The 17,003-nt window shown below is 38.9% G+C and overlaps 1 protein-coding gene across 1 annotated transcript in view; it reads right to left on the reverse strand.

The window, feature by feature from the left end:
* Nucleotides 1-1,796: 1,796 nt before the first annotated feature.
* Nucleotides 1,797-17,003, reverse strand: part of HS6ST2 (heparan sulfate 6-O-sulfotransferase 2) — a 310,174-nt gene continuing 294,967 nt past the window's right edge. Inside the window, exon 3 of the mRNA XM_037046059.1 lies at nucleotides 1,797-4,480. Coding sequence (XP_036901954.1) covers nucleotides 3,583-4,480 — 898 coding nt within the window. The 3' untranslated portion in view covers nucleotides 1,797-3,582. The remainder of the gene's footprint in view (nucleotides 4,481-17,003) is intronic.

A 17,003-nucleotide genomic window follows, 5' to 3' on the forward strand; every position in this document is an offset into this window, starting at 1 on the left:
AAACCTGTCATGTGATGATTTTATGCTTCTTGCACCCACCCCAAGGAAAGAAATTATCCCTCCAAAAGTGACAGATCTTGTAGACCTCAAAGATGCCCTGCTCTTACTTGGTTATAAGTTCTACTGAGAATCATAAGTCCTTGGGAACTGTACCAATTAGTTATTTCTTCATTATAGCTCCTTTGGGCCACATCAATAGCCAATCTACTTACTAGCTAACACTGAACTTGTGATCTGAAGCATAGTGCAGATCTTCTACCTGTTTCCCACTTCAGTAAGGGAGCCCAGCTCTCCAAGAGCAGCCTCCTCAAGGATAAAGGGAAACAGCCTTTATTTTCTAAACATTTTAAGTTCTTGGCATGCATGCTCCTATTCACAGTTCCTCCCAAGGGGTCATGCAACCCTTATACAATAAAGACCTTTGGCCACCTAATTATTACTTAATAAACAGTTGATGAGCAAAACGTTCTAAGTATGAATAGTATTCAGGTTGAGTACAGTTAACAACCCCGCCCCAAATTTGTACCTTTCTTCCCTCTAATCCCATGGAACTGATACCTAAATTCTCTTCGGAACAGGGCAAGGACAAATCATACCCCCCATAGTCTTATCTATAAATTTGGAAAAATATATACATTGGGTATAATTAGAGCACATTGTGTTCCATAACTTTAAAAGTCAGTACTTTTTTGCTTATTTTTAACCTCTCTCCTGTGGACACATGGTCTAGATAAGAAATAAGGAGTGCTATTTTTCTTCCTGCATGCTCTCAGACATGCAAGTATCTACTTTCATAAAATTTAAATTAAAACACACATTCATGTGCATAATATAATGGGTTAAATGTTTGTGTTCCACCAAATTTCACCTGTTGAAACCCTAATCCCAATGTGATGGTATCTGGATGCAGGACTTTTGGGAGGTAATTATATCACAAGTTTGGAACCCTCATAGATGGGATTCATCCTCTTACAAAAAGAGTCCAGACAGCTAGCTACTTTTTGCTATTCTGGCACCTTGATCTCAGATATTTAGCTTCCAGAACTTTGGGAAATAAGTTTTTGTTGATAAGCCACCCAGTTTGTGGTATTTTGTTATAGAATTCGAGCTGATTAAAATACATGGCAAGCTTTTGTCTTTCATTGACAACTTCGTTTACTCAAAAGAGGAAAGAGTGTGGATTCCCAGAGGGAAGCACCCAAAGTTAAGGCCATTTTAGTGGGATAGATTAGGATGGGTTGTCTCATTTCCATATCTGGTGGGCAAGAGGAAAAGGAAAAACTTGAGAAAAGAGAATTTTGTCTGTGAAGTCATAATGTCTAGATGCTGCAAACCTCAAATGAAATAATAAAATTACTCAGAGACTGCAATTTAAACTTTATTTCATATCTCTTGTTAAATTACACAAAATCAGTGAATGGTTTGTAAAGCTACACCATTGGACAGATGTTTACAGTTAAAATCATGGGACTGACATGATGCTGACAAAAAAGTATATTTATAACATCCCTTATATACAATAATCAGTACAGACAAAAATGCACTTAATCTCTGCAAATCATGCACACCACGGGAACAACACAAAATGATTTTCTGTAACAAGCTTTTCCACTGGCTCAGGCTTCATCCTGCTTTCTAATTGTAACTATCAGTTTAAAAAGCAAACATTATCAATTAAAACTAAACAATATTAAAATACCACAGTGATCTACAGAATCTTTATTTTAAAAACGCAATGTACACAAAATAGTTTCACTCTAAAACACTTTCACTTCAAGGCGTGTTTGTTTTTTAAAAATTCCTTTCAGTTTTCAGCTCTCAGAATTCCCAGGACTGCAACACTGTCAGACAAAGCAAAACTTAGATATTTTGATACACACTCAGAGTCAAGAAAATTTAATTTTAAACTCAAATACTCAGCTTCTTGTCCAGCTTGTGGCCATATTATTACAGATGAAACAAGATCATGCAAATGAGCAGATTGTACAAGATATGACTTATGATCATACTTCTAAGCATGGCCCTCTTGAAAACATTAATGCCACTTCCATTGCCTTGTTTGATTGACAGCCAGGGGGTTAGTGTAAATTCTTTAAAAAGTACAGCAAAATCTGTAAAATGAAACTTCCTAAAATTACAATGCTTCATAGCACAGTGGGCTATGTATTTTCTTTTCTTTTCTTTTCTTTTTGCCCTTCTCAATTCATAATCAGTACCCTGAAAGTATTTATGTATAGACTTACAATACTAAATCATTTTCCTCAACTTTTATGCTGATACTTAACCTCATTGCAGCACAGTGTTTCCTTTGGTTCTTTCTTAAAATAAACTCTGGTAGAGGGTTAACCCAAAGTATTGAGGTACAGCTTTTGGTGTTAGTGAATAACTCTGGCTATCCTAATGCTTATTCTACCATGTTTTTCTCTTGTACTTGTCTACACTCTGTCAACACAAAAAAGAATTAATGGGCTACATATAGCCAGCCCAACTGGAAACATCACAGTAAAAATGTACAGAGTAAATAATAATTAATTCACATTTGGGTTCAATTCTACTTGATCAAGAATAACTTCAGCAATATTTTTAACACATCGTCCTGTTCAAGAGTTTCTTGATAAGGACCTCACAACACAAATATTGATAAGACAATTCTATAGAAAATCCTGACTTCTATTCAGGGTTATATTACACAATAAATTCAGCAACACACCATTTAGATGATGAAGAAAGATTCTATAAATGGATTAATTTGGAATGAGCACAACTCAGAAGCCTTAAAATGAAAGACAGGCAGCGCCAAAAAGATTCCAGAAGTGTTGAAATTACAGTGCCCAGAAAGTGTCTGGAAATTAGATATTTCCATTGGTATTCCATTTAGAAAAAAATGTTTTGTTAATATGAGATACACCCTGTTTAAAACCTTTAAGAAGTAGAAGGTAGAAAAAATTTAAAATGTTAAACATCTCTTAAGTAGCAAGATATGAGTCCTGTTCTACTTGAAAAGCCAATATTTTTACATAAAACTACCCATGTTTGGGAGAGAAAATTTTCATTTTCTACAATTTGGTAAAATTTATCATCACCTCTTATTCTATTTAAATAGCTTCCTTGTTAAAAATCAGAAGAAAATAAAAGGTTGTGTCTTTAATTTTAGTTTTTAAAAAATGTTTATATTCATGCTTACCCCTAAAAATTTGCTTGTAAGATTGAGTTTTAATAGTGTATCATAAATAATTTAAAGTCCATTTTTAGTAATATTAAATGGCCCCATTTTGTTTTCATAAGTAATTTAAGAATCTCTTAATATATCTAAAGAGCACTATCTGGTAAGTCTAATTTGGCTTTTGGAGTTTATAAATATCCCAACAAACCAAAAAAAAAGACAATTTAATTACATATTGAAATTTGTTATACCCACGCACAGTATAACATTTAATTGAAAGGCAACTGTAAAGGCAACATCTTAACTTTTTTCAGCTTCCAAGCTTAGGGAAGTAGGATGTGTTTGAACACGCTCATCTTTTCAAATTGGCCATATTCTTACTAGCGCTTTGGGAGGAGTGTACAAAAGCCTTCGGCCATTTAACGCCATTTCTCTACACTGCCTATGTAATCATTGGTGCCATTGCTGGTGTTGCTATCGCTCTGCTCTTGGCCTGTGTTCCGCTTCTGGTTTTCCAGGTTCTCTTTCTGGCTTGAATTCTGACTTGAACTCTGAGTCAGGTTCTGAAGCAGATTTTGAATCAGATTCTGGGTCACATTTTGATTTACGTTCAGATTTGGCTTCTGACTCTGATTCTGACTCATATTCTGGCTCTGGACCTGACTCTGGCTCTGGAAATGGGTCTGAAGGAACCTTCCCTTCAGAAATTTGCGTTGCTCCTGACGTTTCCGCCTAGCTTCCTGATGTTCCTTCTGCCTCATAAACTGATACCTTTGCAAAAAGAGATCTTTTGCATAGCTGTACAATTCCATATCCAGAAAATTCAGCCCCTCAATACGCTTTTGGATTTCCTCGTTGATCTCTACACTAGAGGCCCTAGTGGTATTATATTGGGTAAATGGTGAAATAAAGTTCATGTTGAAGGTTTTCTCAAACAGATACTGAGTCTTCCGCTGAAACTCAGTTAAGCCAAAAAATGCCATGTGCTTCAGATTCGATTTGGCACTTTCCAGGAGGACCTTGTTTCTTTGCTTTTCTGGCATGACAGAGAGGTTGTAGCAACCTACTAGGGTCAGGTCAGAGAGCATGCGCACCTGGCGATTGTTGGCTAGATTATAGGGACAGTCCATAAACTCTTTCAGTGGGCAGCCGGACCAGTCATCACCAGTGTAGCAGCTGGGCAGCTCTTCAGAGGTTGGGGGCCTTCCATCGCAGACATGCAGTGATGCTTTCCATGTCGCCCCTCTCTGGACATGCCTCCACTCACTCAAGTACCGGGACACTGGGTCTCGGAGGATGGTGATATAGTGGAAGTTTCTATGGAAAAAAAGTACAAAGACCAACAGTGAGGGATATAGGTGACATAAGTGGCAGCAGGGAGGGCCCTGGTATATGCAATGTTCACTGGCCAGTAAGGAAGGCAAAAGGGGGAATGATGGAGATCTGGTGGCATTTGTCCTGTAAACTGTGCTGTACTCTATGAGTTTCCCTAGCCTATCCAGATAGCTAATCCTTTTACCCAACTTGCTGGTGTGAAAAGTTTAAACTTAAGACATTGGCCTTGTCCTTTATTCCTCCTTTTTTCTTCCCCCTCCCCCTTGTACTCTGTTTCTCTCTCTCCAACCAATGACAACATCCTTTGAATAACCCCATTTGCAAAGTAAGCAACCATTTTATTTCATACTCCAACCCCAAACCCCCCACTAACTGATCATGAAATAGAGACTCCGTGGAACTGATCTTACTGAGGTGACATGGAATTGATAAGTGAACACAAATTCTAATCTTTCTCACTAGGCATACAAATACTTTATCCCCAATATCCAGTCTAATCAGGATATCCTACTAAAAATAAAACTTCACTGATAGAGTATCTGATGTGATATCTTTGATTTTGGCTGTTGCCATAACATCATGGTCCATAGATTATGCAAGTGGAATGTGGAGATAGGAAGACCAGCTCAGGACCTCCAGAAATAAACATTGTGGTTAAGCACTGACTGAAATAGACATGGTATCTGCCAATGGCATATATGCAAGCAACTACCTTGGTTTCAGTCTTCGCTCACATAATTTTCCCAGGATAGGAAAGTTAACTCTATCAGTATCAAAATGCCCCTTTTCTTTACCCACCAAAAGGACACCTAGATGCCAGCAAGAATGGAGGCTTAACTGTGTGGCTCTGTTCACTTTAAAACTGCTAACTAATGAAAATTATTTGTTGAAATAGCAAACTGGCAAATATTTAAATTGCACACCCCCATATACAGCAGGTGTACATAAAAGCACCACACCCCAGAAATATTAAGGTGTCTGATGTGATCAGGTATACACAAGGGGAGAAACAATCTTAGGGTGAGCTTTTTATAAGAAATGAGTTTATACTCAAGTTCAGTGGATGAAAGATGAGGTAATGGAAAGGCACATTATGGAAGGAAAAGAACAATAACTCTGAATATTAACACTCAGTTCCTTAAAGAAAACCTGGGGAATGGCTTGTAGCTTTTTCTGAAGTTTTTTTCATTCCCATATGAGATAGTGGTGGTTCTGTACACATGCATGAGGGGCCCAGAGGAACCAATTCAATCACCCAGTTGACTATGTGGGCTGATGTCTCTGGAGAAACATTTCTTCAAAGTCTTGGGCTTTGAGCAACGTGGGTACTCTGGGAGCTCTCCCATTGGCTTCTATTCTGTTCATGGTGTTTCCTCTACCTGGTGGGTGTGACCGTCTTTATTTCATTGGAAAATTCTACTTATCTTTCAAATTCCAGCCCAAATACTATCTCTCTTCTGAGAAAATTTATCACAACCCTTGCTGCCAGCCATTGCCTCTTCCCCAAGTCACATAGCACTTCCACACTTAGTCTGTGTTAAAACACTTTTGATATTAAACTGTAATTACATGTTTGTATTTCTGCTTAAAGTATGTTTAGACAAGGGTTCTGTGCTATTCTTCTAGAACTCTCATCTCATCCATTCCAGCTTTGTACTTTGGCCTTATACATGGTAGAAAGCAAAATCTCAGTAACTCCTTTAATTGCTTATTTAATTAACTGTTCTGGAGAAGTTGGAAACAAAGAAGATATGACTGATCATATAAAAACTCTGGATAATCTCCTATGTGCCTTGCAAAAATCACATAAAAGAATTTTTAAATTACCTTAAATATTTTTTCTGGAATAAACAAAAATGTACACAGAAGCACCCGGGAGTGAGGATGGAGAGGGGGCCAAGGTCACCTTCACCTATCTCACTGTTTTTCTTTGTTTTTTTTTTTGGCTATGACTTTTATTTTTTATTTTTCAAATGTATTTTTATTGTATGTCTCTGAGTCCTTTTTTGTTGCTTGAGCCTTCCACTCCCTAACCCACCAATAGCTGTCATCCTGCTCTCTATCTATGAATCTGTCTCTATTTTGCTTGTTCAGTTTGTTCATTAGATTCCACATATGAGAGAAATCATATAGTATTTGTCTTTCTCTGAGTGGCTTTTTCACTTAGCATAATGTTATTCTGATCCATCCATGCTATTACAAAAGGTAAAAATCTCTTCTTTGTTTATGGTTGATTATATTCCATTGTATATCAACTTCAAGGGATAGATCTTCCAAACAGAGAATCAACAAGGACAGAACAGCCTTAAATGGCACACTAGATCAAATGGATTTAATTGATATCTACAGAGACCCACAGCAGCAGAATATATATACTTTTCAAGAGCGCATGGAATGTTTTCTAGGATAAACCATATACAAGGATACAAAACAAGTCTCAATAAATGTAAAAAGATTAAAATCATATCAAGCACCTTCTCTGGCCATAAATCAATCACAAGAAGAAAAGTGAAAAATACACAAAGATGTGAAAATAAATAACATGTTATTAAACAATGAATGGGTCACTGCTTTTCTTAGGATCTGACTTAGCTGGTGCCAGTAAAATTCATCTCAGTAAAGATGCAATGCTAATGAGTAGCAGCTTTTGTTTCCCAGCAGCCTTTAGCAACAAAAGTTACAACTATTCCCATGGGCTTCTACCTTCTACTCCTAGTTTTGGTATTCATTCATTCATTCATTCATTTGGTATATATTTATCAAGCCTTTATGCTAGGCCTCAGGTGATAGCTTAGTGGCAATTAGTCTGATTATTTGAGAAAAAAAAGAAATTTATGAAGTTCAGTGACACATTTGGATTAATCTTTCAACCACCTTTTCCAACTATGCATTATAATGGGGTCTGCTGCTCGTTTTAAAGCACCCTAGTAGAGTCACCTTCATGCTCAGCTAACAGTCCTCCTTAAATCAGTATGCTTTACTGATTTAAGCCTACAGTGACATCTTCTGGTAAGTCCTACAGTGCAGCCCAGTGTCAGTCTGAGGTTCTCCTTTCTAACAACTCTTCCTTATCTTTCAGAGCAGATGGATCACAACTACCAGAGTTAGTGTCAGGACCAATAATTTGTAAGTACCATTCCCACACTGAGAGAGAAAATAAGCACCACAGAAAAGCAGAGACAGACATTCAGAGAGTCTCATGTTCTGGATGTATGACTTATTTCACTTGAAGATCCCCAGTGCCCATATGAGATGAGGGCAGCCCAGTGTTGGCAGCCTCAGTCTGTAGGGCTTATAATGGCAGCAAGAGAAATTAGAGGAGCCTACATGTAGGTGTATGTGCATGTGTGCACACACACACATTGCCCCAGCGATTACATTTACCCCACATTCAGATGACAATAGCTCTGGAGATTCAGTGATTGCCTATAGCCTTGTTCTTCCAGGAAAACTAGGCCTGGAGGCCTAGACTGCCACACCTAGCGATACTTGATGCTGCTTAAAAAATGATCTCATACGTTAAAAGGAAGATCTGCTGAAAGGCAGGTGTCTGGGAGTCTCCAGTGGCCTCCCAAAATGCATAATGGATTGTAATTGGGAAGGCAGGTAAGGAGTTTTAAAACCTGGGAGTTTTAGCTGGGCAAAGAATCTAGGACAGTCATTCTTCTAAGAGTTGTTACAGAACTGCCAGAAGAAAAGTCTTCCCACCCACAGCAAATGAGGATATGAAAGCCCGACCTTAAGGGCACTGAGACTCGTGCCTTTTCCAGAGGTCAGTTCAGTTCAAGCACCTAATGTGACAGGGATGGGGGACACTGATGGGGGTGAGAGGTGGGAACCTAAGAAGAGCATTTCAATATAGTATGCTTATAATGTTAGAGCAAGTATGAGGCACAATGAAAGCAACTTGCAGTGATTCTTAGGCTAACCTCACAATAGAGGAAGAGTTTCTCTGGCTTTATTTTGAAAAACAAGTAAGAATTTGATGAGACAAGAAGAGAGAAACAAAAGATTAGATAGGAAGATTAGCATAAGCAAAAGCACAGAGGCATAAACTAGCCTGTTGTGTGTGAAGGAAGTGCATTAAAAACATCTTACTAGGAATTACAATAGTGGCAGGAATTGAGCATAAAGAAGTAGTAATGAACCTGGTTGTGGAAGGCATCAGATGCCATATTTAAGAATTTAAATTTCTGTGGGCAACAGGGAGGCCTTTGAAAGGTCTTAAGCAGGGAAGTAACATGAAGAGATCTGTGTTTTAGAACAATCACTGTGCATGATGTGTGAAGATGGAATTAGGGACATTAATTCAGGCTACCATAAAAAACAAGATCAATGGGTCATTTTTAGTTTGTTGAGGGAATTCCACAGTGGCTGCACCAGTCTGAATTCCCACTAACTGTACACTAGGGTTCCCTTTCTCTACGACCTCCCCAGCACTTACTGTTTGTTGATTTGTTTATGATGGCCTTTCTGATTGGTGTGAAGTGGTATCTCATTGTGGTTTTAATTTGCATCTTTCTGATGGTTAGTGATGCTGAGCATCTTTTCATATGTCTCTGGGCCCTCCTCCTTGGAGAAGTGTCTGTTTACGTCTTTTGCCCAGTTTTTAATTGGATTGTTTGTCTTCCCGGTGTAACTGAAGAGTATTGTGGTAAGTGAAATAAGCCAGGTGGTGAAAGACAAATATCATATGATCTTACCTATAAGTGGAACCTAATCAATAAAACCAACAAGCAAGCAAAATATAACCATCAACATGGAAATAAAGAACAAACTGACAGTAACCAGAAGTGAGGAGGGAGGGGGATAACAGGGGAAGGGTCAAGTCAAGGAACATGTATAAAGGACCCATGGACAAGGACAACAGGATCAAATATGGGAGGTGGGGATTGGGTAGGGCAGGTGAGAGTAATGGGGGGAAATGGAGACAACTATAATTGAACAACAATAAAAAATGAAGAAAAAAGAAAACAAGACCAATGAAGGTGAGCAGATTAGATAAATATTTGAGAGGTAGAATTAACAACACTTGGTGACAAAATGAATGCAGGTGAAAGGAAGGAACAGAGGCTAAGGATGCCTATCAGGCTCTGGTGGAAGTTTTGAAGTACATATGGGTCATTTAAAGACAGACTTGAATGAACAGATCTAATACTGAGTAATCTGGGCTAAAATAAAGATATGGAATTGTCAGTAAGAAGTGGTAGTTTCAGACTGTGAAGACCTATTTAGATTGTGGTATTTAATTCCACACATGTAGCTTCAGGCATTTAAAAGACAGCACTGTGCTGACCAGTGTGGTTCAGTTGGTGGGGCATCGTCTTACAAAGTGAAAGGTCACCAGTTTGATTCCTAGTGAGGGCACATGCCTGGGTCGTGGGTTTGGACCCTGGTCAGGGCATGCCTGACAGGCAATCAGTTGATATTTCTCTCTCACATCAATGTTTCTCTCCATCTCTTTCTCCCTCCTTTCTCCTCTCTACAAATAAATAAATGTAAAGAAATAAAATGAAAGACTATATTTAATACCTCAAGGTTTCTCTTCTTTATACTAAATATGGTTTCTGACTATTTTCTACACAGCTTTGAGTATTTATCCTCTTGTTTACCTCTAAATATATCCCACTTTATTGGAACATGTCCTCCAGGCATAATCTGGCAAGCAACCAGTGGAGATAATTTATCCCCTCCCCCATTCTTGACACCATTTCTCTTGATGTGGTCTCAGATCATATTGACCTTTTTTAGCAGACATGTCATACCATTGACCCACAGTCAACTAAATTCTTTCATTCACAATATGCCATTTTGAAACCCAATTTACCTTCCCTTACACTGATGCAGTTTACGTGTGGTTCTGTATTTCTGTTCTGTATTTCTCAGGGTAAATCTGAGCTTGTCAAAACATACCTGGATTCTGATTATATACTCCAATATCACCACCATATCTTGTAACTCTTTTCTACCACGGCCATATCCAGGCAAGGATCAAAACAGTACAAGATGCAGGTGAAAACAGGTCTGAGGCAGTTTTGGGAAATCTTTCAGGTTGACATAAACCCAAAGACTGCTGCTGAATGGACCGATTTAATTTTACACTAGTGAGCCAAGTTCAACCACAGGAAAATCACTCAGCCTGTTTCAGTCCATAGTATTTGGACAAAATTATCTTGTGACCAAACATGTCACTTAATTTAGATGACCAGGAGTCACATCTTTAAATTGAAGTCATGACTCCCTATCAATTACCTGGATTGATCTAATGGTCATTGTTGTTTTTGTTGTTGTTGTTGTTGTTTTAGGGATTTTTTTTATTTCTGTTGCCTTTACAGGCTGAACACAGTGAAAGGTTTGCTACCCTGTACAAGGCTAGGCCAGTTTTTTCCTCTCATTGATAAGTAACTGAGGAAACAACAATAGCAACCAATGAAAGAGTTGTCTGAGCAAGAAGCCTGGGGGCCACCTTGACTCCTCTGTCTTGCCCACGTCTAATATCTGAACCTTCCTAAGTCATGCTGACTCTGGTTTTTCATAGCTCTCAAATCCATCCTTTCCGCTGCCTGATGTCAGGCTCTTATCACTTCTCTACTGGATCACTGCAGCAGCATTCTGGCCCATCCCACTGACTCCACTCTCAAAACCATTCCACACCCCCATACAGCAGACATCTGACCTGTCATTCCCTACTTAAGACCTGTCAATGGCTCCTCACCAATGATGTTACGAAGTCCATGCTCTTCTACATGGTAGACAGAGCCTTGTGGGAGCTGGCAACCATTTTTCTTTCTCTCCACCTTTATATGTGTTGCACATCTTCCTCCTTTTCCTGAATGGTTTTCCAACTCCCCTTTCCCTCCTCTGAATCTCAGACATTCATCAATATCTGGAGACATTTGCTCATCACAATTGGGGGGCAGGTATTAATGGCATCTAGTGGGTCAGGTTTCAGGATGTTGTTAATCATGCTACAATGCAAAGAATTACCCAACCAAATATCAAAAGTTGTCTAAGTTGAGAAACTCTGCTCAATATTCTATGCCCCAGGAATGTAGAAATGATATTAATTTTCCAAATTGGTCACAGGTACTTTTACATGGCTTCTGCCTGTCTTTTATAGGTTATCTGAAAAACTCCTTTAAAACTCAACTCTATTATTGCCTCCTCTATGAAACCTTCCTTGACCTTCCTGTGAGGATTTAACTGCCCTCATATTCCTCTACTCCAACTACACTGGTATTCTCCCACCACAGCATTTATCACAATGTGCTGAGATTGTGTAGTGATTTGTCTGCTTCCCCAACAATACTATGAACCCTGGGAGGGCAGGGGCCATGCATCATTTATCAACAAAAGCTCCTCTGAGTCAGGCACAATGTTTGACATAAAATAGATTGATTAATAAAAGATTGTGGAATGGACGTGTGCAGCAAAAGCAGCAGAATTTAGGATAAGTTAGGAAAGTGCATATATTTTTCTTTGATAAGGAAAAGCCACTAGATGTCACTATTAAATAAAGATATACCATTTTGTATCTGTGATGGATATTTGAGGAGGTCTAGCTGTGAAGGAGATCTAGTAATATTTAGCAGCTGCCCCTGTTTTTTTTGTGCATCATCCCACTGGTAAAAAAGGCTAAGGAGTTTAAGGATATTAAATGTAAGTAACTGGATAAAAAGAACCACATTTTTTTCATTTTATTTTAACAGTACTTTATTTGCAATTAGTACCTAAGTTCTAAGTCACACAATCCTAGACTGTCAGAACAAGAAGAAAAACATCTAGGTCAAACCCTTCACTTTAGATATGGGGAAATCAAGGCCCCAAGAGAGGCAAGATTTTGCCCAGAAGTCACAAGTGGCCAGTGGCCCTTGGGAATCACTCTACATGAAAGGAATATTCCTGGGCTGAAGGCCTATGTTTTTAGTAGACCCTGTCTTTGTGTTTGTTATTTACCTAAGACAACAAATAAACCACACCTGAAGGAGTTTACTAACCTCCATTAAGAGGAAGCATTAGGCTGTTGAGAGATTGCACTTCCTTACACCAATTGCCATGAGTTAGGGGTATTTGCACCTGGCAATTATACATTAGCTCCCAACAATACTGTGAATCAGATAATACTGCTGCCATTTCAAGAAGGCAGAAACTGAGACTCACGAGAAATGAACTGACTCAACGCCATGTTAAAAGTTAAGTAGGGGTGCTTAGACTTGAACCTGGTTCTCTCTGACTCCAGAACATGTATTCTTCCCAAGTCTAGTCCTGGGTCACAAACCTGTGACTTCTGCCTCCAAAAACAAATTAAAGACATGGTTCTCAAATTGTAGCCTCAGAACTGGCAGCATCAGCATCACTTAGCACCTTGTTAGAAATATACATTCTTGACCACTTATCGAAGCAGAAACTCAGGGTTTGATCCTGGCAATCTGTGTTAACAATCTCTTTAGGAAATTCTCATGCATACACATGGTCGAGTTTGAGAATCACTGTCCAACATATATGGCTTCAGAGATCAAAAGTCTCTCAGAGATCACAAGGAGTACCCAGAGTGTGGACAAGCCAAATTAGCTCCCAAGAGCAAGCCTGAGCACCTCACTGTACTCCTTGGACAAGCCCTAAAGATGCCTATTTTGGTCCAAGGAAAGCCCAGAGATCTTTGCCTGAGCAAAGTTATGAGGATCATGCTATAAACATTTACTTTAAGGCAACTGGTTCACAAAAGGCCACAATAAGGTTCTTCCTGCATTACTCAAAGGGGAATAAATATCAAAGACATTTTTATGGAAGGAGGCCAGCAAAACTGTACCAGTTAAGGTCATAGGAGTGATCAATAAAAAGTTAATTTAAGAAAGGAAAAAAATTCTTAGCCCAAATCAATAGGAGGGAAGATTTTATTATACCTGTAGCTTAGTTGTATGTTTTTTTTTAAGTTCAGCCTTTGCACACCTTGTTCTTGAATCAATGCTGAGTGTTAAAAAAAATAAGAACTGTAGTAGGTGGTTGTAAGCAAAGTTTCCAAACAGTGGGAGTTATATAATGACATTGAGTCATTAATGGTGAAGGTCTGGTCTCCTTTCTCAGTTAATGAGATATAAACCAACAGCATGGATCCTTCTAATGCATATAAATGACTTGGTCAAAGCAAGGAGGATGGTTTTCCGATCAAACAACATTAATACATGAGCACAGACTAAAGAGAAGTATATTTAATTGAATCAAAGGAAAAATTTGATCCCTCAAGCCCTGGAGTTGTGATTTTAACTGCTTTTCTTGTATGACTCATATACTCTCAGTCCCCAAAGAAGACTTCCGTAAACACTGTGATCAGCAGTGACAGCAGCCTCATAAAAGAAGTGTAGGTCTTTGAGAGGGGACCACTTTGAAGTGGGTAGATGCTCAATTAAATGTGTTGTTTTTGGTACATTTGTCCAAATGGTCTTGTGGCTTAGTAGTCATGCTTTATCTAGTGAGAATGGTGAGCTTCCACCTTCACATAGAAAGGGTTACTTATAGCAATGTCACCCATGATTTCATTTGATTGTCTTCACATTAGGAAGACCTAAATGATCTGGATACTGAACCTCTACCTTTCCTCTTTAAGTTGATGCTGTGGGCTCACAGCTAGGTCAGGCACCCCTGAACAACCCAAGAGATATGGTGAGCAAGACCAACCCTTGGGAGCCCATTGATCTGTAAGACAACTAAGACGTTCACTAGTTCTTTTAATGGATTGACTAGAGTTCTTAACAAGGCATAATCATTCCAAGCAAATACTGGACATCAAACCAACCTGAAAGAGGCTAAATGTCTTTGTACCCACCAAACAAGCTATTCAGTTCTCTTTGCAGTGGTTTTCTGCTATTCTTCCTCTCTCACCCAAGGGAGTAGTTCCGTGTTTATAAGGTAATATCTTTATTAACACCTTAATTAATTGATTTCCTCCCTCTAGTTAACTGAAATTTAACCTATTTTGTGTATTGTGAGGGGAAACTAAGCAGAGCATAAATGGACTTTCAATAACTAGAAGGATTTTTTATGCCATTCTTCTCGCTCTTTTACAAACCAGGAAAATTATGTTTTCTTCTTTATTGAAAAGGAAATCCAATGTGGAATTTTTTACATAGTAAGTCCTGGTGATAGTTACCTCTTTTAAAAAGAAATCTAGCTCTCTTCCTTCCCAAAGCCCAGTAGGCCCCAAAGTACATAAATCTGGGACTTTTGCAAACAGTGACAAAACTAATTTCTTTAACAAGATGTGAAATTCCAAGCTTTATGATCCATAGTTACCAGCCTTCACCCAGAGCTGATTCAATTGCTTGGCAACATGAACAGTTTTGCAGCTTACAATGCCCCCTGAAATATTTTGCATTCTGAAATTATTTTGTGAGTCTCAGTTCATTAATACTCAGTGTGTTTTTTGAGGTGGAAAGAACTATTACAGAAAACCCCCTTCAGTGTATAGATGGGAAAGCTAGAGTTCCAGGAGGAGGTATGATTTGTCCATGTATCATGAAGATCAGCTATGCCACCGATTAAAAAACTCAGGCACCCTGACTTCCCTTCCAGGGACGTCTCCCTCTCTGCATGGTACTTCTCAGCCTCCTGAGTATTTCTAAGCAGCATTCCCCTCCAACTGTCATCCCCTTAGGATTGGCATCAGGAGCTGAAAAGGGGTTGGTTCTCTTCCTTCCTATAAAAGAGTGGGCAGAGTGAGAAGTGGTAAACTTCAACACTCAAGGGACAGAAAGAGACTTGGGAAATGCCCAGGTGCCACCACAGGGGTTACCATAGTTAATCTCTTGCTTTTAAGATGAACATCCCTAGGATCTCTTGTCCTTGGAATGTACTGTTCCTGTTCTGTCTTTTTATTGGAAAGTACATGTACTATAAAACATTTCATGTTCAAGGTCTCGATTAATAATAAAACTGGTAGCTTCATGACATTCAATTCAGAAACAGGTATGCAGAAGATGGAGATATAGCATTCATTTAGCCCTAGAGTTGAGGGGTTTGGCCTTGGATTTAAGACACATAGTTAATCAATCCATGATCAAAGTACCAACACTGAGTCACACTAAAATTGCCACAATTGGAGCAGTGTGGGAACAGTAGTGAGAAAGCCATGTGTATGTGGGCACCTGCTCTCAAAGAGCTTAGAATTAAGTTGGGAGGACAGAACCACAATTCAGGGAGGGACATAAAGGTTGACTATAGTGAAGGGCTAAAATATGTGCAAAATGAGTCAGAGAGGAGAGAGTTTACTGTGTACTATGGTAATCAAGGCAGGTTTCAGGGAGAAGGAGAAAGCTAATCAGGCCCTAATGGATAGAAAAGGTTTAGGTAGCTGTGTGGTATGTAGGGTAAGAGGCATTATGACATGAGCAAACAGCACAGCAGAGGAGCTACTAATAAACACTATGGTGTAACAGGGCAATTACATTGTGCCAGGCACTATACTACATGATTCCTCACAAGAACCTATTAAACTAGTGCTAACCCTTTCATTTTAGGCACAGTGAATGTGATGATTAAGAAGATCCAGTCTAGGCCCTGGCTGGTGTAGCTCAGTGGATTGAGCGCGGGCCTGCCAACCAGAGGATCAGGGTTCGATTCCCAGTCAGGGCACATGCCTGGGTTGCAGGCCGGTTCCCTGCAGGCCAACTCCCAGCAGGGGATGCACGAAAGGCAACCACACATTGACGTTTCTCTCTCTCTCTCCTTCCCCTCTAAAGATAAATAAATAAATAAAATCTAAAAAAAAAAAGGAAGATCCAGCCTAATCAATACAACCATCAGCCACATATGGTTACTGAGCCTCTTGAAATTTGGCTAGTCCAAAATAAGTGCTTTAAGTGTTTTCAAACACATGTACTAAGGTTTCCAAGACTGACAGAAATATAAAATATCACATTAATTAATTATCACTTATACTGACTATATATTGAAATAATAATATTTCAATTAGTTTAAGTAAAATATATTATTAAATTTAATGCACCTGTATTTTCTTTATTTTAATGTGGCTATTAAAAGATTCAAAATTATAAATGCAGCTTACATTGTATTTCTTTTTTTAAGATTTTATTTATTTATTTTTAGAGAGAGGGGAAGGAGGGAGAAGGAGAGAGAGAAATATCAGTGTGTGGTTGTCTCTCACGTTGCCCCCACTGGGGACCTGGCCCACAACCCAGGCATGTACCCTGACTGGGAATCGAACTGGCGACCCTTTGGTTACAGCCCACACTCAATCCACTGAGCTACACCAGCCAGGGCATATTTCTGTGAGACTGTGCTACTCTAGAGCCACAGTACCTGGGTTGAAATTGCAGCCCTGGCAGTTACTAGCTGTGTCAGCTTGGGAAAATAACTTAAACTATCTCTGGTTCTGTTTTTTTTTTTTCATTTATAATGTGGGGAAACCATGGGGCCTCAATGAAGATAAAATTATATACATATCTATCTGTCAATCATCTATCTATAAATTTAACAGTCTTGGAATCAC

Source organism: Sturnira hondurensis, unplaced genomic scaffold (genome assembly GCF_014824575.4).
Source record: "Sturnira hondurensis isolate 20B ecotype Veracruz unplaced genomic scaffold, ASM1482457v3 Scaffold0004786, whole genome shotgun sequence".
Taxonomy (NCBI): domain Eukaryota; kingdom Metazoa; phylum Chordata; class Mammalia; order Chiroptera; family Phyllostomidae; genus Sturnira; species Sturnira hondurensis.